The 20,539-nt window shown below is 48.1% G+C and overlaps 9 protein-coding genes across 9 annotated transcripts; 5 read left to right on the forward strand and 4 right to left on the reverse strand.

Moving 5' to 3' along the window:
• Positions 1 to 164: 164 nt before the first annotated feature.
• On the forward strand, positions 165 to 1,925 carry SST2 (GTPase-activating protein; the record flags this gene model as incomplete). The annotated part of the gene is made up of 1 exon (XM_024860473.1): positions 165 to 1,925. The coding sequence occupies one exon, from the start codon at positions 165 to 167 to the stop codon at positions 1,923 to 1,925; it is 1,761 nt and encodes a 586-aa protein (XP_024711394.1).
• A 148-nt stretch (positions 1,926 to 2,073) lies between these two features.
• Positions 2,074 to 3,657, reverse strand: GCD11 (translation initiation factor eIF2 subunit gamma; the record flags this gene model as incomplete). Its single annotated transcript, XM_024860474.1, has 1 exon — positions 2,074 to 3,657. One exon carries the CDS (start codon positions 3,655 to 3,657, stop codon positions 2,074 to 2,076), a length of 1,584 nt encoding a protein of 527 aa, XP_024711395.1.
• A 582-nt stretch (positions 3,658 to 4,239) lies between these two features.
• On the reverse strand, positions 4,240 to 5,523 carry C7M61_005165 (uncharacterized protein; the record flags this gene model as incomplete). Its single annotated transcript, XM_024860475.1, has 1 exon — positions 4,240 to 5,523. The coding sequence occupies one exon, from the start codon at positions 5,521 to 5,523 to the stop codon at positions 4,240 to 4,242; it is 1,284 nt and encodes a 427-aa protein (XP_024711396.1).
• Positions 5,524 to 6,687: 1,164 nt separating this feature from the next.
• CTF18 (Ctf18p) lies at positions 6,688 to 9,111 on the forward strand (the record flags this gene model as incomplete). The annotated part of the gene is made up of 1 exon (XM_024860476.1): positions 6,688 to 9,111. One exon carries the CDS (start codon positions 6,688 to 6,690, stop codon positions 9,109 to 9,111), a length of 2,424 nt encoding a protein of 807 aa, XP_024711397.1.
• Positions 9,112 to 9,388: 277 nt separating this feature from the next.
• C7M61_005167 (uncharacterized protein) lies at positions 9,389 to 11,437 on the forward strand (the record flags this gene model as incomplete). The annotated part of the gene is made up of 1 exon (XM_024860477.1): positions 9,389 to 11,437. The coding sequence occupies one exon, from the start codon at positions 9,389 to 9,391 to the stop codon at positions 11,435 to 11,437; it is 2,049 nt and encodes a 682-aa protein (XP_024711398.1).
• Positions 11,438 to 11,542: 105 nt separating this feature from the next.
• Positions 11,543 to 12,167, reverse strand: C7M61_005168 (uncharacterized protein; the record flags this gene model as incomplete). The annotated part of the gene is made up of 2 exons (XM_024860478.1): positions 11,543 to 11,567; positions 11,605 to 12,167. 2 exons carry the CDS (start codon positions 12,165 to 12,167, stop codon positions 11,543 to 11,545), a joined length of 588 nt encoding a protein of 195 aa, XP_024711399.1.
• Positions 12,168 to 12,400: 233 nt separating this feature from the next.
• Positions 12,401 to 14,833, forward strand: MUB1 (Mub1p; the record flags this gene model as incomplete). The annotated part of the gene is made up of 1 exon (XM_024860479.1): positions 12,401 to 14,833. One exon carries the CDS (start codon positions 12,401 to 12,403, stop codon positions 14,831 to 14,833), a length of 2,433 nt encoding a protein of 810 aa, XP_024711400.1.
• A 204-nt stretch (positions 14,834 to 15,037) lies between these two features.
• ESP1 (separase) lies at positions 15,038 to 19,555 on the reverse strand (the record flags this gene model as incomplete). The annotated part of the gene is made up of 1 exon (XM_024860480.1): positions 15,038 to 19,555. The coding sequence occupies one exon, from the start codon at positions 19,553 to 19,555 to the stop codon at positions 15,038 to 15,040; it is 4,518 nt and encodes a 1,505-aa protein (XP_024711401.1).
• Positions 19,556 to 19,827: 272 nt separating this feature from the next.
• Positions 19,828 to 20,436, forward strand: C7M61_005171 (uncharacterized protein; the record flags this gene model as incomplete). Its single annotated transcript, XM_024860481.1, has 1 exon — positions 19,828 to 20,436. One exon carries the CDS (start codon positions 19,828 to 19,830, stop codon positions 20,434 to 20,436), a length of 609 nt encoding a protein of 202 aa, XP_024711402.1.
• Positions 20,437 to 20,539: the final 103 nt, after the last annotated feature.

The following is a 20,539-nucleotide window of genomic DNA, read 5'->3' on the forward strand; positions in this document are numbered from 1 at the left end:
TGGATCGTGCATATTTACGATAAAATATCTTCATTCTGAAACATCTATAAGCAGTCTGAAACAATCTCAGCTGACTTGTGTCAAAAATTTGCCCGTGCCTGAATTATTATATAAAACCAGGGGAAGCGAACTTTTGACATCATTTTGTGTCTGCATTTTTGACAATGACAAGCTCTATTTCTTCTGGGAGATCACTGGACACCTCGGCAAAGGAAGTGAAGAAGGTCAACGTCACCGCTGGAAAAAGCTTTTCAAACGTATTCGAGGCATTGATCATTGGCTTGAATCTCGATGATCGTCGTGGAAAACCAAAGTCCTCGTTTTTTGGAAAGCCACCACCACCGTTCACTTTCACTGTTGAAGATGCAGTGCAGAAATTGTGCAACCTCACCATTGATATTGAGCTCAGAATGGCCAAAACTACCGTTGCATATAGCATGAAGCCCAATCTTGCTTTTGATCTTCTTCGAAAGTTCTTCGATGCAAAACTTCTTCATTACCCTAACTCGAGGACTGAAGCCAAGCTTAGCCGACATGGTACCCTTCAAGTCACACCAAAAGGTGCAGCGTTAGTGCACGCTTTTTGTCAGAATATCGGTATGCCTTCTAAGTGCATGCCAGCAATTGTGAAGTCCAACATCAATACTATGGAGCTCTTCATGCTTGAACGATCCCCCGCTAGTGAAAGCATCTTATACTCAAGCTACTTAGTGCACATTCTATTCTCATGGGTAATGGGACCGAGTCCCAACATCTGGTCCTCGGAGAAGGCTCCTGATGCAGCATCTTGTGTTTTCTACGACACCACTTCTGGAGACACGTTTGACTTTTCTAGCTCTTCCGAAGGAGATTGCTTTCTGACGCTGGAAGACAAGTCGACGACCCAGTGTGTGAGTCCGTTTCATCACAAGTACTTCACTAATCCCGAGTCTGACTCGCACGTTCAATACTACGTATCCAATACCGGCGTGAGGCTCTTCAAACTGAAGACTTTCATCAATGATGACAAGAAAGTTATGGTGGATTATTGTGTCTCAGGTAAGGCGATAGTCCAATGGCTCTGTGACTGCTCTAGTGTGACGACAACTGCTGAGGCCATTAGCATAGCCAAGCTCTTCATAGAGGCAAACTTACTACGCCCGATCACTTTGGATGATGAAACCTTTCTGAACGAGAGAAATGCTTTTTACGTTTTGACTGAACGAGGCAGCGAAGTCTGTAACTGGGGTCGTCGTAAGAAGTCTCGAGGTGAGCTGCTACTGGATGCTTCTAACAAGATCAAAATCGGCGCTTCCTACAAGGGACCCTCCCTTAAAAATATCCTCAAAGACCCCGGTTTACGTCTCTTGTTCAAGATGCACATGCAGAAGGAAAGATGTGTCGAAAACGTCAATGCATATGTTCAGCTTTCGGACTTCAACAGCCTGGAGCAACAAGTGTTGAAGCTTTACTCGCATTATAACACACTCGAAGATGGTCCAAGAAAGATCAAGGTCCGCAATGCAATTGAGTTTCACACCAACAAATTCTACTCCAAAGCATTTCAACTTTACTCAGCGTACATCAGTCCAGACCTGCAATTTGACTTGAATATTGACTACAAGCTTCGACAAGATGCCCAGAACCTCATGACGTTGGAAGGGCCCATGCTGCCTTCTGTTGATTATATGATGACGCCGATGGTTGAAAAAGGATTCGTGGGTGAGCTAGACATCACTGAATTAGACAGCCCTGCCAGCCTGGAAAAACCAAGTTATTTCCGATATGAAAACGGTGATTTGACGCAGACGGTGGCCTTGGTTGAAGACATCCACAGGGTGTTTCGTCAGATTGCCAAATCGATCTTTAGACTCATGGAGATCGATTCGTACCCCAAGTTCATCAGCAGCAGCGACTACCAACACATTCTCGCCTGCGATAGCTGAGACTTACATGGAGTAGCATTATATATGACGTTTATATTGTTCATGACATAGAAAAGCCCTACAGCACCTCGTTTCCGGATATGAATGACTATAAATACAGAGAGAGAAAGAGACTTGCCGTGCAAGAGATGCTGTTCTGTGAAATCGCCTATGCAACAGGGTCCAAGGTGGTACCCTTCTTGATGGTGGCCCAGCCGATCAAACGCCAGTGCTTCTCGATACGTCTGGACAAGGCGATCTTCTCGTTCACCTCGGTACATGCTGGAGAGGTCAACTGCAAACGGGCCATATCGGCCTTGACGGCAACCACACGGGCACCAGTAGCAGTCGAACCAATGTTGACCATCAACACCTCACCAGTTTCCAAGTTACGCACCTTGGCGCCCTGTCTCTGGCCTTCGGTCTTGACACCCAACAATCTTCTCAACAAGAAGTAGTTGATTTCGATATCGGTGTAGATGGAGGGAAGGTGGCCCTTGGCACCGACAACCTGACCAACCAATCTGTCAGCTCTGCACAAAGTAGGGTCGACCTTGGTACCAACACCGATCAAACCACCGGGGACGGCAAACTTCAAGTCGTTGTGCTCGGCAAAGAGGGAAACAATGTTGGAGAAAATAGGCTTGCACTGGATCTTGCCGCTGTCGTCCTTGGTGACGATACCAGGTCTGATTTCGATCTCGTCGCCAATCTTGAAAACACCGTTAAGAATGGAGCCACCGGCGACACCACCCTTCAAGTCCTCGATCTCGGCACCAGGCTTGTTGACGTCGAAGGAACGAATGACAATCAAGCGAGGAGAGGCCATGAAGTCTCTGGGAGGAACAGGGATGTAGTCGCAGATCAACTGGTTGACGGCGTCGATGTTGTACTTCAACTGGGCCGAAATGGGCACGATCGGAGCGCCGTCGGCAATGGTACCTCTGATGAAGCTCAAAATGGACTTTTGGTGCTCCAAGGCAGATTCTTCTCTCATCAAGTCGACCTTGTTCTGCAAGATGATAACGTGCTTCAACTTCATGATCTCAATGGCGGCCAAGTGCTCGGAGGTCTGGGGCTGTGGACAGCTCTCGTTACCAGCCACAAGCAAAAGAGCAGCGTCCATGACGGCTGCACCAGACAACATGGTACTCATCAAAATGTCGTGACCGGGACAGTCGACAAAGGACACGTGGCGGACCAAGTTGTAGCGGCCCTCGCAGCCAGGAATGTCACACTTGGGGTGGATCTCCTTGTCGGACTTGAACGAACGGTAGCATCCTGGAGCAGGGCACTTGGGGTCGCTGCATCTGTAGATCTTGGCGTTGGCGTAACCCAACTTGATGGTAATGTTTCTCTCCAACTCGTCCTTGAAACGAACGGTCTGCACTCCGGAAATGGCACGCACAACGGTGGACTTACCGTGGGCCACATGTCCAATGGTACCGATGTTGATGGTGGCTTGTCTGTTGATGATCTCGGCCGAGGTGGGGGTCAAGGTGGAAAGATCCACATCGTCGGGCTGCTCCGGAAGACCGCCTCCTTCTTCAAACTCTCTCTGGGCCGCCTCGGCATCGAACTCATCGTCCAAACCGGCAAAAGCCACCAGCTTCTTCTCCTTCACTGGAGCCTCTGTTTCGGGCTCTTCGCCGCCAGACTCGACGTCGTGCTCGTACACCAAGTCATCGTCTTCGGGGATCTGCGACCCGATCACAATGTCGGGCGTGGCGTTTTCGATATCGTCGTAAGACATGGTGGTGGTATTAGTTGGTGAAGAGCTCTTACTGAGAATTTTTCTTTAGGGTGTGCACGACCCAGGATTGGGGTGTTGGATTTTTGGGATACCTGGGGCCGACAGGGACTGGAATGGATGGTGATTTTTTGAAGAGTTATTTAATGTAGGATTTGGTCGTTGCTTTTGGCTTGGTTGGTGGTTTTGACGTGATTGTGTTTCGCAGCCTGTTTGGTCGTATGAGTGGTAGGGCTGATGAATGTGGAGACTGAAAAATCGAACATGGGGGAGTCAAATTGAAGGCAGAGGTTTTGGAAGTCACGTATTTTGACCTTCCTGATTACTTGATGGTCATTTTAGGGAAATCGGACCGTTTTGGTTTGTGATAGTTGGGGGTTGGTGATTTCGCAGCCAATCAGTATAGATACCACCCACTCCTACAGATGCGTACCTGCTTTCATATCCTCTTTGTTCCTTATGTCTAGACTTCTAGTCTATGCTCAGAGGCAGCCATTCGTCTATAATCCAGCCCGGCAAACAGTGCTGCACTGCCGACTGTCGATGGCCTCCTCGTTTTATTTATACACCCCGGCCAGTCTCCCCTCAACACTTCTTCATGATGAAATCCGCCATGATCGGACGATGGTCGCTCATGTAGACGCCGCCAAACTTGGAATGGAGCATACCGTAGCCGCGGAGCTGAAGCAGGTACCCGTCCACCGAATCCAGACAAAGCGTCTCCAGCGCCTTGACAATGTGTTGGGGTGCAAATATGTAGTCTATGCGCTTGGCGTCCTTGAGGTAGTTTCCTCTGAACCCGGTCACCGAGTAGTCCGGATGGCCGTACCAGTTGTAGGAGGAGGTGATGGTGTGCACGTCCGTGTACTGCTTGCTGATGCTCTTGTAGCACTCCTCGTTGGGTTTGGCGTTGAAGTCACCACACAAGAACGACGGCCATTCGTTGACGCTGGACATCTTCTCCATAAGCAACTGCACCGACTCGTCTCTGGCGGTCAGGCCCTTGTGGTCAAAGTGGGCATTGAAGAAATTGAGGTAGGTGCCGCTTTTCTTGTGCTTGATGGTCACGTACGTGGCGCTTCGTGGGTACTTGGCGTCCCAGCCCACCAACGGTCTTCTGGGGTTCTTCTCGTTGAGCCAGAAGGTGTCGTCGTAGACCACGTCAAACTCGTCCTCCTTGACCAAAAACGGCACGTGTTCGCCCATCAGCTTCCCGTCGATTCTGCCGCCGCCGTAGTACTTCCACTGGGACCCAGGCTCCTCTATCATGTTGAGCCCATGCAAGATATCGTCAATCTGGAACTTCTGGGCCTCCTGAAGCGCCACAATCATGTTCGGGGCATAGTGGGCCCGGATCGACGCCACCACCATTGTTTTTCGTGTTTCCCAGACGGGTTCCCCTAGCTCGAGCTTGTGGGTACCGCCGTTCTTGATGTTGTGGGAGTAGATGCGGAAGGGCAACTTGTCGGTGAATTTCAGGTCCTCCAAGGCGCCGATCTTCGGGTAGCTCTTGGCAGGCACCTCTGGGAATGTCGTGGGGTCTGGGTACATGCCCATGCCCAAGGATAAGGACGGTTCCAAAGGCACCACCGTCTCGTGATCCACGTCGTTGTACTTGTTTTCCGGCCTAGGCTCGTACTGGTCGATTTCCAGCGTGTCGCCCAAAAAGTCGCTAACGTCAGCGTCGTCTATCTCGTCAGGCCTAGGATTCAGAAACCCAGGCACGTTCTCCGTGTACGCCTTGACGCTGGATAGAAAGTCGTTGGTGATTTTGTGGTTGCTTCTTTGGGAAATCATCACCACTCCCAACACCAACACCACCGCCACGGCCACGGCGAGCCTCACTCGTTTCACTACGATGGGGCCCATGAAGAAAAGGAAGTTGAGGTTGGTTTTAAGTGAGGTGGATCTGCGCGGCCATGTACACCAGCCAAGATGGTGGATCCGATCCGCCAGAGGGTGGGTTTTTCTTGGAGGGGCGTTTTTCTGGAAGAAGTTTTTTGATTTTGTGGAGGGCTTTCTTTTTCTGATTTTTTGATTTGTTTGGGTCTTGTTTGGTCTTGTTTGTGGATTTGTGGGTTGTGGTTGGATGCGGCTGCATGGGGTGCTAAATGGTCGATGGAAGCGATAAGGATAGGGATCTGGAGGGCGAGGAGAAGGTGGTGTTTTGTGATTTGTGGTGTTTTTGTGGTGTTGTGGGAACTTGGATTTTGGTGGGTTTGGTGGTAATGAGGTGGCTGCTGGTTGTCCAAACGGTGTCGGAACGGTGTAGTCATGGTTCCTTGGCGGACCATGGAGGGCTAGGTTTTTGTGGATATGGAGGATTTGTGAAATTGGCGGTCGATTGTGAGTTTTGCTGATTCGGTTACGATTCGCCAAAACCTTAAAGTTAGGCTTTTTCGCCTGAAGTGATGTTCCTAACGGTATCTATGCAAGGTGGTAAGAGTGAGGTAGCTCTCAAGTACTAACGCAAACATTCACAAGAAAAAGCTGGATTTTTGTTGATGTCAAAATTCTCCAGTATTGATCCTAGAAAGGCGGAATCAGTGTTATCTTGTGTTTTGCATGAGTAGATATATGGTAAGAATGTGTGTATCCTTGCACTACGATACCTGCTTGAGTCCGATCAGTAGGCCCATACAATTCGTTCAGTTTGACGTTAAATTTTAAAAAAAAAAAAAAAACTATTTAACCTCCATCATGAAGCTGTTTTGTCAATTCTCCACTATTCACAATTCATTTTCTACCTCCTTATCACACCTTCTGTAGACCCATGCTTCTTTCCTTGGAGATGGCTGCGAAAAGTTATTCACCACCCAATCCAACCACCCACCCCAAATCTAAACTATACCTTTCTGCAACAAAAACCGTCTTTTTCTATCAAACTCCCAAACATTTCACAAATCTATTTCAAAAAAGTATTTCAAACCATTCCTTCTTCATCCGTCACCTCCCCAAGATGCACCCTCGTCCTATACCTACACCGCGCGTCGCGTTGTTGATATTTCAAACCACCTTCGAAACCCACTCATCATGGACTTCGATATGCAAGGCTCCCTCTTGTTTCAGCCTCAAACACAGCCCGAGGAGCCAATCAGAATCGAGGATTCCCTCTTGTTTTCACAAAGCCAGCCCCAGGCTGATCCAGGCTCGCCGCTTCAGTTCACTCAAGCTCCTTCTGAGCAGAATGTCTCTGAAAACAGGCCTGAAGGCTCAAAAGAAGTAAAGTTGTTCAATGGAAAAAAGATTTTTCTCAAAAGGAGAACACCACAACCCGTCAGCGTGGACTACTCGGATACCATCCTAGACATGGATAAGCTCCATGAACAGGTCGAAAAGAGAAGAACGACCAGGGACGCCATAAACGAGGTGAGGAGAAGCAGAATCAGCGAAAAGGCCAAATTATCAGCTACTCAAGGCGACAGCGGTGTATGGACAGAAAAGTACCGTCCTAAGGCCTTCTTTTCGCTCTGTCCAGCAGGGAACGAGCGTCATTACCGTTCCATCATGCACTGGCTTCGGCTCCGAGAGAAAGAGAAGAAAGTGCTCCTCGTTCACGGTCCTCCCGGTGTGGGTAAAACGGCAGCGGTGCATGCTCTTGCCAACCAGGCCGGTTACGGAGTCTACGAAGTGAATGCAGCAAACGCCTTAGACAATGACCGTGGTGATAGCTCTTCGAACGCGTATTCAAGGCAGCTCGCAAAGCTACGTCATCGTATGAAGATCGCTCTTACTTCGAACGACGTGATGTGCATGGACAAACCAACATGTCTCGTGATAGATGAGGTGGACTGTGCAGCCAACGCCAACGACGTGGTGAGGGTGATTTCGGAGATTGTCAATTCTAAAAAATTCAAGCTTGCTAGGCCTATAATTTGCATTGCCAACGACGCCTTCTCGGGAAAGGCTATGGAAAAGCTACGTCCGCTTTGTGAGCTCGTGGGGTTCAGAAGACCTGTAGCCACCGCTCGTTCAGGGCCCGGTAAAATGCAAAGAGTGAATGTTAGCGCCCAAAAGACCGTCAAGGAGTACTTGATGGATATTTCAAACAAAGAGGGCCTCCAAATGGACAGGAAGGAGATTGCAGATGTGTTCGAAACATGTGAAGGTGATATGCGTGCTTGCATCAACCAAATGCAATTTGCCGGCCGCAGACTCGACAAGGCTCTTCATCTCGGAAAGAACAACGGTAACTACTCCTCGAAGGACAAAAATGTGTCCTGGTTTGCGCTTGTGGATAGGCTTTTTGCAAGAGACCGGTATCTTTCAAAGGACGAGGACGCTTTAAACGTCTACGATATGCTTTTATCAGGAGAAGGCACTTCCTCAGCTTCGCTCGACAAAGTCATTCGTGGCTGCTTCAACCGGTATCTCGAGGCAACTCACTTCCAGGACGACTCACTCGTACGGCCTGCCGAAATCTCAGATTGGCTACATTACTACGATAGGTTCCATTCACGTCCTGGTGGTGACCCAGCTGGATACTCTACGCTAGCACCGCTCAAGTTTTGGTCTCTCTTCAGTGAGATCGATCCGCCTAGAAATCATGAAACAGTGATAGTACCCAATGCAAAAAGCTTGGACTTCGAGACTATGGAGCTTAATAAGCAGAACAAGTCTATACTCATGGCTATCACCGAGAACCTTCCTATCAGCTTGAAGCTCTCTTGTTCCGCAAGCTCTGACTTTTATGCATGTCAATTCCTTCCGATGCTTGACATCATGCTATCACCGAATACCGGCTCTTCACGGGTGAAGCTGACGTTACGTGTGGGTGAGCAACGCTTGGTAGAACGAGCTGCGCATATTGTCAAGCTGCTTGGCCTCAGGCTCGAAACGCTGAAGAACATGGAGACAGGAAGTGTATCTCTTGCATTTGGACCAAACTGGGACTCGATCACCATTTTTGAAACGGACTCTGCGCCGGTTTTACTGACGCAAAAGAGCAAGTTGCTCAACACAAAGCGTAACTGGTTGTTTCCTCTCCTTCAAGCCGAATTTGATTTGACCATGGCTCAAAGGGTAAAGCGTGTTGCACTGAGGGTCGCTCCTACGGCTCCAAAGCCAAAGCGGCCAAGGAAGCAAGTGAGTGCACCAGACTTTTTTTTAAGGATGCATTTGAAGAAAGATACCCTGGGTGAGTCAAAAGGCCCTAATGGTGAAGAAGCCAAGTCACAAGAGGGTGCTGATGGTGAAGGGGCCAAGTCACAAGAGGGTACTGACGGTGAAGAGGGCAAATCGCAAGAGGGTGCTGAAGCCAAGTCACAAGAGGGAGCTGAAGCCAAGTCGCAAGAGGATGCTAATGGTGAAGTAGCCGGGTCGCAAGAGGATGATAATCCCGAACAAAGCAGAATAGACCAGGAGGCCGAAAAGTCTGCCAGAATATGGGTGAAATTCAACGAGGGATTTTCTAACGCCGTCAGAAAGAACATTGGCTGGGTTGACCTCTGGGCATAAGTACTCTTGGGAGAAGTTTAGACAGTGGCTGCGAAAAGTAGAGGGAAGGCGACGGCTTTGAACGAAGATATCGTGGCAAGGAGTTTTTGAAATTTGTGAATCATAATCTTTAAGAAGAATTCTTTGACTGCCAATTTTCTCCAAAAAAACTTTCGGGCTTCCATTGTCCTCCGGGCCTTGACGATTCCAGCACCCTGCAGCAGTATAGGTGCATCTCGCCGCGCGCGTTATCAACATCAAGCTACCAACTTCACCTACTGGTCATTTCAACTGAAACATGACATCCTACATCACAGGGCTCCTCCTGAAGATCCAGATGCCTGACGTGTCAGGGCTGGCCATTGCAAATGACAACACCAAAGCCCCCTCCATCAATTACATAAGCATGTATAGTCCCGAGCTCGTGCTGGCCAAGGCCGAGTCCTACGAAGAACTACATAAAATGATCCTTTTTTTCGCCGATCCTTCGAATCAGATAGACAAATCCACCCAATTGAGTCTAGTCGGTCTCATCCGAGGGTCTTGTTCCTTAGCAACCCAGTTCAATCCGAAAAGCGGCCCTACTACTATCAGTGTGGAAGGAGGTGCTATAGTAGTTGTTGAAGTTGAAAAGGGGATATTTATGGCCTGCTCTTTGGCCTTGTCAACAGATTCTGATCTGCAAAGAAGACTTGTGGAGATACAGATAGAAAGGCTCCTACAGAGGTTCCATAGCTACTTTAAGATTCTACATTATCAGGCCGAAAGCATGTTTGACGGCAACTTCCAGGAGCTGCACGGCCCAATTCTCGAGGATTTCTACATGGGGCTTATCAATAATTACAATGAAGGGATCTTGTCGAGGAGACTAAAGCGGGCCTTGATCTGGCCTAACTCGCTCTGTTACCAAGGCGTTTTCCTGTTTTTCCCCAGCAACTCCTATAAATCCCTGTCTGTCAGGATTCCTGATTCTCAAAGACCCGATCTTGAGGCCGTCTGGGAGAAAGCGTCAATAAAGCCTTCTGCGGTATTTGTGGCCAACTTGGACAAGACCATACCAAAACGAGAAGGTCTCATATACAAGAATCCAGGGGATATCCATGGCGACGCTGTGCTCGAGGTGTACAGATTGCTCGAATTTTTCTCTTATCACGATGCTCTCGATAGCACGAGACTCGGTCTGAGGAGGATGTTTAGAGGAATGTTTTCAGGTGGAGATAGTAAGGATGTTTCGCCACTGCCTGAAGTTGACGAGACGCTTCCACTTCAATTGGCCCCAAGCACGGCTATGCAGCTTCTTCATCCTTCTTCCTTAGCCCAGACGCTTGTGGTTCTGCCGCTTTCTACAACTCTAGATGGTATCAAGTTTCTTGGACTGACTGTGAATGAGCAGCTTCCGTCAACGTGGATCCCATTCTATCGTGGTCAGCAGCAACAGCAAGACCAATCACAGCTGCCTCTGCAGCATGAGCCAACACCTTCGGAACATTCCTCAATTACCTCCCTGGAGCCCAAGAAAGGTAAATTTATTATGGGGCCAGATGAAGACGACAACATCTACCTGCTTTTGGTGTACTTGCCTGTTGTGAAGAATGGCGCCACTACTATTGAAGAGTTTCTGGTGGTGATGTACGTCGAGGATAGTATCTTGATAACCCTCATCTACGAGTCCAGTTTCCAGGAGCTAGCCGATGCCAGTTTCTTCGAGAAGCTCAGGAGAAATGTTTGTGAACCAGCATTGGAGATAATCAACGACTGTGTCGCCTTGACTGCTGGCGGAATGACCCTTCAAAGCAGCATTTCCTCATTGCCGAATCCCGTGAACAACATCATCAGCGGAAGAAACGAAAACAATGAATCGAACGAGATAGACAGCGACTTTTTCTTCATAGTCTACGATACGAAGGAAGGCTCATTTCAGAGCTCGCTTCCGTGGCTTCCTCAAGACGTTCCTCAAGATATTGGGAAGGAAATGGCGCAGGTATCTTACCAGTACCAGAACGCGTTTTTCCATCTCCATGATCAGCTAGCGGACTACTTTGTCGTGAGAGAAGCGGGGCTGTTGTTTCAAGATGGTGCCGTCAAAGAGCATCTCCACAAGTACTCGACTAACAAGTACAACGACTGGCTCATGTACTTCATTAGGCACCGCCACAAGTCGATCGTTATCATACGCAACTACAACTCCCGCCACAAACAAAAACCTAAAATCATTCCTAAAGACATTCGGGACGCCAGCCTGTGGACATCCTCGGTGTACGATTATGCTCATCTCGGGTTCCTCGACAGCTTGGGAGACGATGTCAAAGTGTGGCTCAACCTCCGCTCTGAAACCGAATCTACTTAGTATTTGCCCAGTTGAGAAACAGATGAACGTCCTTGGCGACAACGCCGTTGATGGTGAGCTTAGCAAGCCATTGTGGTACGTTTCCTCCAGCATCTGAGCAAGTCGTCATGTACCACCTGAGGTCACTTGTCTTTGGATCAAAGGTGATATATTCCACCGATGTGTACCTTGCATGAACGAAGGCCGGCTCCTTTGGGTTTCCTGGAATCACCGACGGATCCACCGCCAAACTGATCACATAGCCAGAATTGCCATCTTCGGCTCTAAGAACATGCACCAAGTTGCAAAACTTACGTTTCTTCAATGGAAACTGCAAGTGATAGTACAACTCTGCCAAATACGCCACGCCCTCGTATCCGGGGACCGTATCACCGAGATCGTAAGGATGCACCTTGAAGTCGGCTAACTCCTGGATATATCCGAGCTCATACAGAGTGTGAGACTCATCGAGCAGGGAGGTGGAGCCAAGCACGTACTTGTCCAAAACATGGAAAAGATGTTTCCGAGACTTTGCATCAAACTGCTCGAATCCATTTGCACGAGCAACCCAATAGTCGCCGTTGAATTCCTTTGTGTGGATGTCCACACCGACATCGTGCCCCTGAGGCACTGAGTAGTTGTAATGGCCTGCCTTGTGCCATTCTGGGATCTGGCGGGCAATATGCTGTGCTTGTTGAAAAAGAGTCAACGATGAAAGGCCATCAATGGCCGTCAAAGGTGTCAGATTCATAAACAAACGGGGTTGGTTTCGTTGCTAGGTGCTCACGTGCGAAATGGTTGCAAAATCTAAACCTGCATACGGTGGCGCTCCGATATCGCCAGCGCCAGCGGAAAGTTACTGGGGCGTGTGCGGTCAGTCACGTGATCAAAAAAAGCCAACCCAAATTGCCTCATCAGTGGCGACCCCAAGCAACCAGCTCAACACAAAGAAGATATCAGAAGGAACGAAAGAATCAAATATCCATGAGAGACTCTAACTATAGGTCCATCACAAACAACAGGGCCGCGGTGACGATCACCACCAGTCTCTACGACCGGCGGGCGCTTGATGTGACCGCTGATAAACCACTCGTCAACTCCCTCAACCACTTAACATATTTGGTATCATCGAGCGCAAAAGTCAGAGAAACACTTTCCAACGACGGCGGTATCGAGAGACTCGTGGAAATCCTTCACGAATGTCACAATACCACTTTCAACGCCCAAGATAACATATTCAACTCGGAGAAAAAATTACTCACGGCATGGAAATGGACTTTGGCATTCCAGTGTCTTGTTTTGATCGGCACAGGTGGCACTGAGAAGATTCGACTGAAAGTTGTGGCGGCAGGCATGCTTCCGATTATTGCAACGGTTTTGGATAACTACATGAGTCTTCACGAAGGCAGCTTAGTCCCAGCTGGCGCCACACCACCGGTTTGCCCGTACATGCATCCTAACGCTCAGAACGGGCAGTATATGAATTTTGGTGAAGGTGGCACGCGGCATCCTGATTTCGTAAGAAGAGAGGAACTCCGATCTCGTCAGGATCTTGGGGAACTCAGGCCCCGTCAGGAACTCGCTGACATCAACACCCCCACAGCCTCAGCTGTTGCTTCTGCTGGTAACGCAGCAGCTGCTGCAAACGCTCTTCAAAACATGGAACTTGGGGAGAACACAATGAGCCAGCCACAGCTACCGTACGAGCCTAGAATGACTCAAGCGGACGCTATGGCTCGCATGGGAGGCTTACACATCAACAGTCTTACATGCGAGGATTATGAGAACCTCACAGTAGATCAAATGCTCCGGCTAGTACGTTGCACGAATAGCCTTCCTAGTTTGAACGGCCAGGATGCTGTTCTTGGCGGCCGGGGCTCTGCAGTGAACAACGACATTCGTCGTCGTTTTCTCATTGTGACCATCCTCAAGAAGATCAAGGAGGAGAAGGAACAAGAATGCCCAGAGCCCTCTTACAGGGAGCCTATTGAGTATGAAATGGACTGCAACTTGCAGTTTCTTTCCGACCTCTATCTCCAAGATGAGCGCAGCACGCATATCACCAATATGATTCACGCAAAGAGCGCACCCAGAAACTTTACTGAGACTGGTGTCGTGATTCCTCGTGATGACGACGTCGTTTGGTGTCTTCAGTTATTGGCTTACATCTCCAAGTACCCCTATTTGAAGGAAACTTTACAGAACACTCACACTGTTATCGACATGAGTATAAGGGATAAGAAGCACAAGAGCTTCTCTGGAGACCGCATGAAGGCCAATATAAGTTCTAGCTCAACCAACGGAGGAAAAGACTTGTCTGCCAATGCTCGTGAAGCTCTTCTAGCACGGAAGGGCAGAATTTTATCTTCTCACGGGCATGACAACAATGAAAATTTTCTCGAGCGTTTCAACGCATCCCCATCCAATCTGCCTCAAATGCTGAGTGATTTAAATCTTCGCGATGATAACTTCAACCTTAACGATGATGTGTTGGATTTGTACGATAAACCCAACGATCGCCTCACTGAAGATGCGGAGGCAAACGATTTAGATGACGACGGAGACTCCGAGGACAGTGATCATAGAAACAAGGACGATGACGGTGACGTCAATGAGTACTTACTGAGTTTTGAAGACAATGTCACCATGTCAAATCACGATCTGTCAAGTCTTAGCAAGCTTTACGATCAAATCATTGACGCCGAATCTATCGTCAATGATTTGGATAGGGAAATTGCTCTTTATCAAATAAGTGAAAAGGTGAACAAGCACATCGAATCAGAGTGTCAGGCATTGAGCGACACCATCGTCAAGAAGAGAGCAGAAGAAGTCGAGTACCTCTCAGAAAAATGGAACTACGAAACTTATGCTTATTTCGACATTGATGATGATGGCGACAATATTCACGGCGATTACGATATGTCCTTGATCGAACACAAGAGGGTCAACCTTTTCCCCATGGTGGAGAAATTCACTTTCTTGGCAGGCACTGACATGTACTACTGGTCTGGTGTCATTATGAGAAATTCTTGCCGCCGTAACGACCTCAAAGGTGGCGTAAGACAGTGCGGCAATCTCGAATGTGGCAAATGGGAAAGCTACCCACGTGAGTTCAGCAAGTGCAAAAAGTGCAAGAGAACCAAGTATTGCTCCAGAGAATGCCAAATGAGGGCCTGGCATTGCCACAAAAATTGGTGTGTCCCTAGTGCTTCCTCAACGTCTACCTCAACTCAAGCTGCCGGTAATCGTGCGAACACCGAAGGAAGAGAGGAGGTTTCATCCCCCCATCATAATGACAACGAACAGAGATCTCGTGGTGGCGGTGCCACAATCACTGTCAGAAGAATCGGCTCCACAGATGCCGACGGTATGACTCTGAACACGGATGGCATGCCTCACAATTCAGCATCAGAGTAATTGTTGTGGTGCATCATTTACTTACGAATTACGTGGACCATGACAAATGCTCTCTCGTTTATGGCGAGAGTCACAGCATCTATTACGCATAACGTACGAACTTCACTTCTCTTTACCATCTTTTCAACATATTTTATACTTGGGACACAAGGATTTCAGGAAATTTCAGAACTATTTGAGTAGGATGTAAAGTACCTTATCTATTTATTGACGACGAATGGGAAGTCCATGGACGATGGGTGCCGCTCCATTCAAGTATTTGAGGACACAAGTGTCTCTACTTTTAGCCACGGCGCTGGCGATATCGCTTCTTTCCTTGAGATTTCCAATCAAACCCCATCTCTCTAAAACATCAGAGCTAAAGGCGTCAATATCCTTGTCAGTGATATCCCATAGATTGCTGACAATCATTGGCGAACCGCAGAGAAGCCAAACCATGATATTACTAGAAGGCTCTAGCCTACCATGCTTCTGTGATGCACCAGAGGAACAACCCATCAATATGGCTGGTGGGAGATTAAGATTTTCACCTATACTCTTTTTCAAGAGTTGGTTCATCCTCATATACTGCTCCCCTCCACCATGACCAGCGTAAACAAAAAGATCGGTTCTAAAAAGATTGTGGAAAAGCTCTTCTTCATTTGGAGTTTGGCCTGCTATGCCATTGCTTCGGGCCATTGATGCAAACATCGTCTTGAATCTAAGCTCAGTTTTCTTGAGGTCACCACCAGGGTTCAACACGTAGTAGCTCAGATGACCGTCTTTAAGGTCTGCCGAAGCACGCTTGAGTAGCTCCAAAAGACAGGTTATGCTAGGGACACGAGAGATGGATTTCGATCTCAAGAAGTCGATACTCTCCCAAGGAAAGTCCGAGCATGTGTGACTTGGAAGAAGCACCAAATGCTGAGGTTGAAGTTTTCTCTTAGTGGGGAGAATTTTCTTAATTTCGTTGACAAGCTTTCTTTCATCGACGGAGACACCAAGCTCTGAAGCAGTATACTTAATCAAATCTTGCAAATGCTTGATCTCCAATGGTACATTTCCCGAGGGTGTCAAATTAAAATAGAGCTCAGTGATAGTGTCACTGAAATCTAAGACATTCACTCCTAAGCTTTTTTTCCACACTCTTTGGAGCTCGGATTTGAAGAAAAGAAACTCGGTGGACGAGTAATCGGTTAATTCCAAAAGGCCTTTAAATCCACCTAACCAGTTATTTCCAACATTGTCCAAAACATTCTTCAACTTTGCATCAAGAATAAACCGTCTTTTCCACCAGTCTTTACGTTCTTCCTTCGTTCTGATGTTGCGAGTTGTATCCAGGTTGGTGGTTTTATGACTCTCGTCGATAATTTTAACTAGCTTTTCCATCACTGACCAGAATGGCGTCAGCTGTGAGGCACCTCGTTCCAGCGAGAGCCTCAATAATGATGGAATACTCAGACCTTTCTGTAACTTGCTCAATATCAAGTCTCCGGATTGGGCGCAACAGTCGATAGTTATGACAACATAGTCCTTGGGAAGAAGGCTTGAGAGATCACCAAAAAACAGCTCTTTAGCATGAACATTCTTGAGGTTCGTTGTCGATAGAGTCGGCATGATTTCGTTACTCTTCTGCTCAGTCCTGTGAATCTGTGTTAGCGACTGGTAGGGGAGAACTCTTGGGAGCTCCAGGAGATAAAATACATCCTTGAGTAAGCTTTCTGCGCCTTCCTCCTTAACCACAGTTATCTGGGAAAGAGTGAAGATGCATCTTGTAAGAGTATTTTGAAGGTCTTTCAACTCCTCAACCCCAAGCAGCTGCGAGTAGTCGTTCTCAAGAAATCTGAGCAATGTATCTTTGCAATCAAGAAGCTTGTCGACGATGCTGAGATCTTTTTCGTTCAACTCGCTGGTGAATGCGAGTCCAGACGGAATGACGATCGCATTTCCTTTATCAATGATTGCACTTTTCACGTCCAGAATCTCTTGTCTGGCGGATGCTATTGTCTTCAAAAGAATGGTTTGAGGCGAATGGTCAGTGTTGTTCTCCGTCAAAACAATGCTCTCCTTCTGGGAAAGAAGATACTCGTATCTGCCTAGGTCGCTCAACAAATCCTTTGATGAAAATGCTTCCATTTGATCGACATGTCCAAGAGTTTCGAGCAATTCAGACTTGATCAGGGTCGTTTTAGACTCCCCGTTGAGCACGTAGCTTAAAAGGACGGAGCTCAACTGCATTGCCTTCAATAAAGCCATGTCCTTCTCTGATGAGATGCGTTGACCCTCTTCGTATTGTAAAGCAGAAGTCAGCATATCCCCTGTCAAAAGATACATGTCAGCAAGAGCAAAGTGAGCCTTGGCATTGATCAAGGAATCTTTGAACGACTGGTTAATATGATCCATTTCCAGTATCATGTTAACCGCCTCACCCAGGCACCCGGCCTGTTTGGCAAGCTCGAAGCCCTCCTTGTAACATGTCAATAAGAATCGAACAGTCTCGTCTTTTAAGTCGCATGCTCCAGAAAGCTTCTTCAAAATAGACACACCAATCTTGATAGCTAACTTCAAATTCTTCAAGGCCAGGGCAAATCTACCCGTGCTGTACTCGAATTTAGCTGTCAAGTGAAGGAAATGTGCGTTGAGTAGAAGGCAAGATATGGTTTGCGTGAGCGGCATCGACTGATTGGCACTGAGGCTGAATTCAGGTTTGCAAGCGAGGAATCTGGTGATCTCTTCAAACTTCTCGCCAGCTTTTTTGGCGTTGTAGGTGTTGATGAAATACTCGAACTGATGTAGTTTCCATTCGACAAGTGACAAACTCTCGACAATCATCTTGGATTCAGCCATCTGTTTCATCAACCTGCCAGCAGTGCTCAACTTCGATGGGATCTCCTCATATTTTCCAAGACGTAAGCTGCACTTAATGGAAAGGAGTTGTAATGAGAGTCGCATCTCAAGGGGAATTGAGTCGACCTCGTCCAGCATTTGGAGGATATACAGCGCAAAGGCGTAATGGCCGCCATCAAACACGCTGCGGGTGAGGGTTGTGAGAGTTTCTGACTCAACATCATCAAAGGACGTATTCCTAAGCCATGCCCCGATATGGGTGCCGATGTCAGCGAGAAAAGGCTTCACGGGACCGGGTGTGGTTTTGAGTCGATTGGTGAGAATCGCAGCTGAAAGAAGTCTATCGAAAGTGGTGGTGGGTTTGGGTAACGAAAGGAACACTTCAGTCACTCTTTCAGCGTTCAATATGCAAAAAAGGAGTGTGGAGCTGTCTTTAATGGTGAACGCAGAAAAGAGGCCCTTAACGGATACCACGCTTGCCTCGTCTATCGATAAAAGTGTCTGAAGGAGTAATTGTCCTCTAGAGTCATCACCCATTGCTAGGCTCGCAATTGCTTCCGAAAGATCGTCCAAGCGGTACTTTGAAAGGTATGCAAGCGACTTGAGCACACATTCTGGAAGGTTCCCAGTGGTGCCTCTTAGCACACTGCCTTCTGGAAAATCATGGTCAGTTAGGTAGCCAACGGTAGCATTCAAAGAATGTTCAAACTGCCTATTTATCATGAGACAGTTGAGCGTGAGCTCCCTCAAGCCTTGTTTCTTTCTCTTCTCCACAGATGGCGGTAAATGATGGAGGCCCAATAGTAGCGCTGCACAGTTCTGATGACTATTGCCGAAACGGAAGCACGACGAGACCATCTCGGATTTGTCTTTGGCTAGGTCCAATGCAAACGGTAATACCCGCTCGAGTAGAATTTGAAATTTGTGATTTGTCGAGAGCTCCTTGGCGAAGCGGGCCACACAGTCTATGAAGGTCTCTTTGGAAGGCATGTCAATGCCGTCGAATGCAAGAAGTATGTTGTCGAGTACATCAACACGATCTGCGGTTGGCAGGAGTGAGCCGAGTTTGTCGATTACCCTCGAATATAGCTTTGTTGAGGGGACAACCGGGGAGTCTATCTGTAGCTCGTGGAGTACATGCTGTAAAGGATCATTGGGGGCTTGTTCTGTAGGTACCGGTTGTGGCTCAATTGATGCCCTGAGGTCATTTAGAAACTCACCCTGTGCCGATTGAGGTACCTCAACCTGGACTTCTGGGTCCGCCAACCTGGAGAACTTCATCTGGAGTAGCACCCATTCCTCTCTATACCCGGACAATTGGGCCAGCGGGGTCTTCTGATGCAAAAAGTCTATGATTTTGAGGAACCCCGTCGCCACCTTGCGCAAGCCCGCGTAGTGCTTCAACGATACCTGGCCTGGAGCCTTTTCGATCCACTTCACAATAGACCCAGTACGCGTCAAAGACGATGCAATTGTGTGGAATATCAAAATGTTGAAGCCATTTTCGCCCGCAGCTATCAGCTGCAAGTTCCCAGAAACACGCTGGAGCAACGTCTGAAGCAAAAGGATATGGTACGAGTTCACCAAGGTGTGATCCAAATCACCAAACTCGCCATGCAAAAGAGTCGACAACGGCACCTCGCCAGATCGAAGCCGGCAGTCACACAATCCAACAAACATCTTCTGAAGCTCCTGGTACGCCAAATCGATCTTTTTTTCGTGCACCATGCCCACAATCAGTCTGTGGTGGGCCTTGACTGCCTCTCTGAGGTCGTAAGGCAGAATGCAATCATAGACACGGGTGTAATCCTCATCCTTTAGGCGCCTCTCATACTTAAATTCCTTCAGCAGCGCCGCTTTTCGGGGTCGGTTCGGCAGAATTTCCGTCAAGGCCATGTTGCTGCAGATTTGTGTTGCAACCGATTCGAGGAGGTATGTTTACGTACTGCACGCAGCACCATGGGCCTATAGGTAGATGAGCATCGCAGCCACCTTGAACACGGCCAACATCGACTGAATTTCAGAAATTGGTGAAAATAAGGTCAAGGCCTGAAACGCTAGGTGCCATTTCCCCCTATTCGAGTTTTTTTCACATTTTTCCACAAAATCCGATTTTTCGTGCCCATTTTCCTCCGCATTGCTGATTTTTCCACACAAGCTACAAATCCATGTCCATAAGCATACCCCAGTTCAAGGCCGCCATGGCCCGGGTCAGCACCCAGGCGATGATCTTGACGGCCGGCTGCAGAACGAAAAACGACATTCTCCACGGCATGACCCTTTCGTCCGTTTGTTCCCTCTCGGTCCATCCTAAACCGCTTCTTCAGTTCAATTTGCATCTTCCAAGCTACACCTCCCAAGCACTCCACGACAACCACGGCCAATTGTGTCTCCACTTGATGCCGCCAACAAGCCGGTCGGTGTTTCTAAGCCGAACCTTCGCTGCCGGGATCAAAACAGACAGAAAGCACTTTGACGTCAAACCAGAAGACGGTGAAATCTTCCATGAAATGACCACGCCTTTTGCACACATTGGCGAAAACAACTACAGCTTACACGACACCGGCCGGGGGTTGGTGCCCGTGTTGAACGAGGCGGAAAAGGCGTTTGTGTGTAAGAAACACGAGGTGTTCAAGGTGGACTCTCATGAGATCTGGGTTGTGGATGTCACGGACATTTTATCGCCAAACAAGCATTACGAGGCCAAGCAGCTGGGCGGCTTGCTCTACTACCAGCGGGGTTTCCATAAAGTCGGCTCGAGTCTTCAGGAGAGGTAGTCAGACTTTGTGGCATTGAGGCCTGATGAAAAAAGTCGAGCTTGCTTAGCAACAAAAAAACAGACTCTTTTAGAGCCATTCACTTCGAAATAGCGCTGACGCA

This window comes from Candidozyma pseudohaemuli, assembly GCF_003013735.1.
Source record: "Candidozyma pseudohaemuli strain B12108 chromosome Unknown scaffold00022, whole genome shotgun sequence".
NCBI lineage: Eukaryota > Fungi > Ascomycota > Pichiomycetes > Serinales > Metschnikowiaceae > Candidozyma > Candidozyma pseudohaemuli.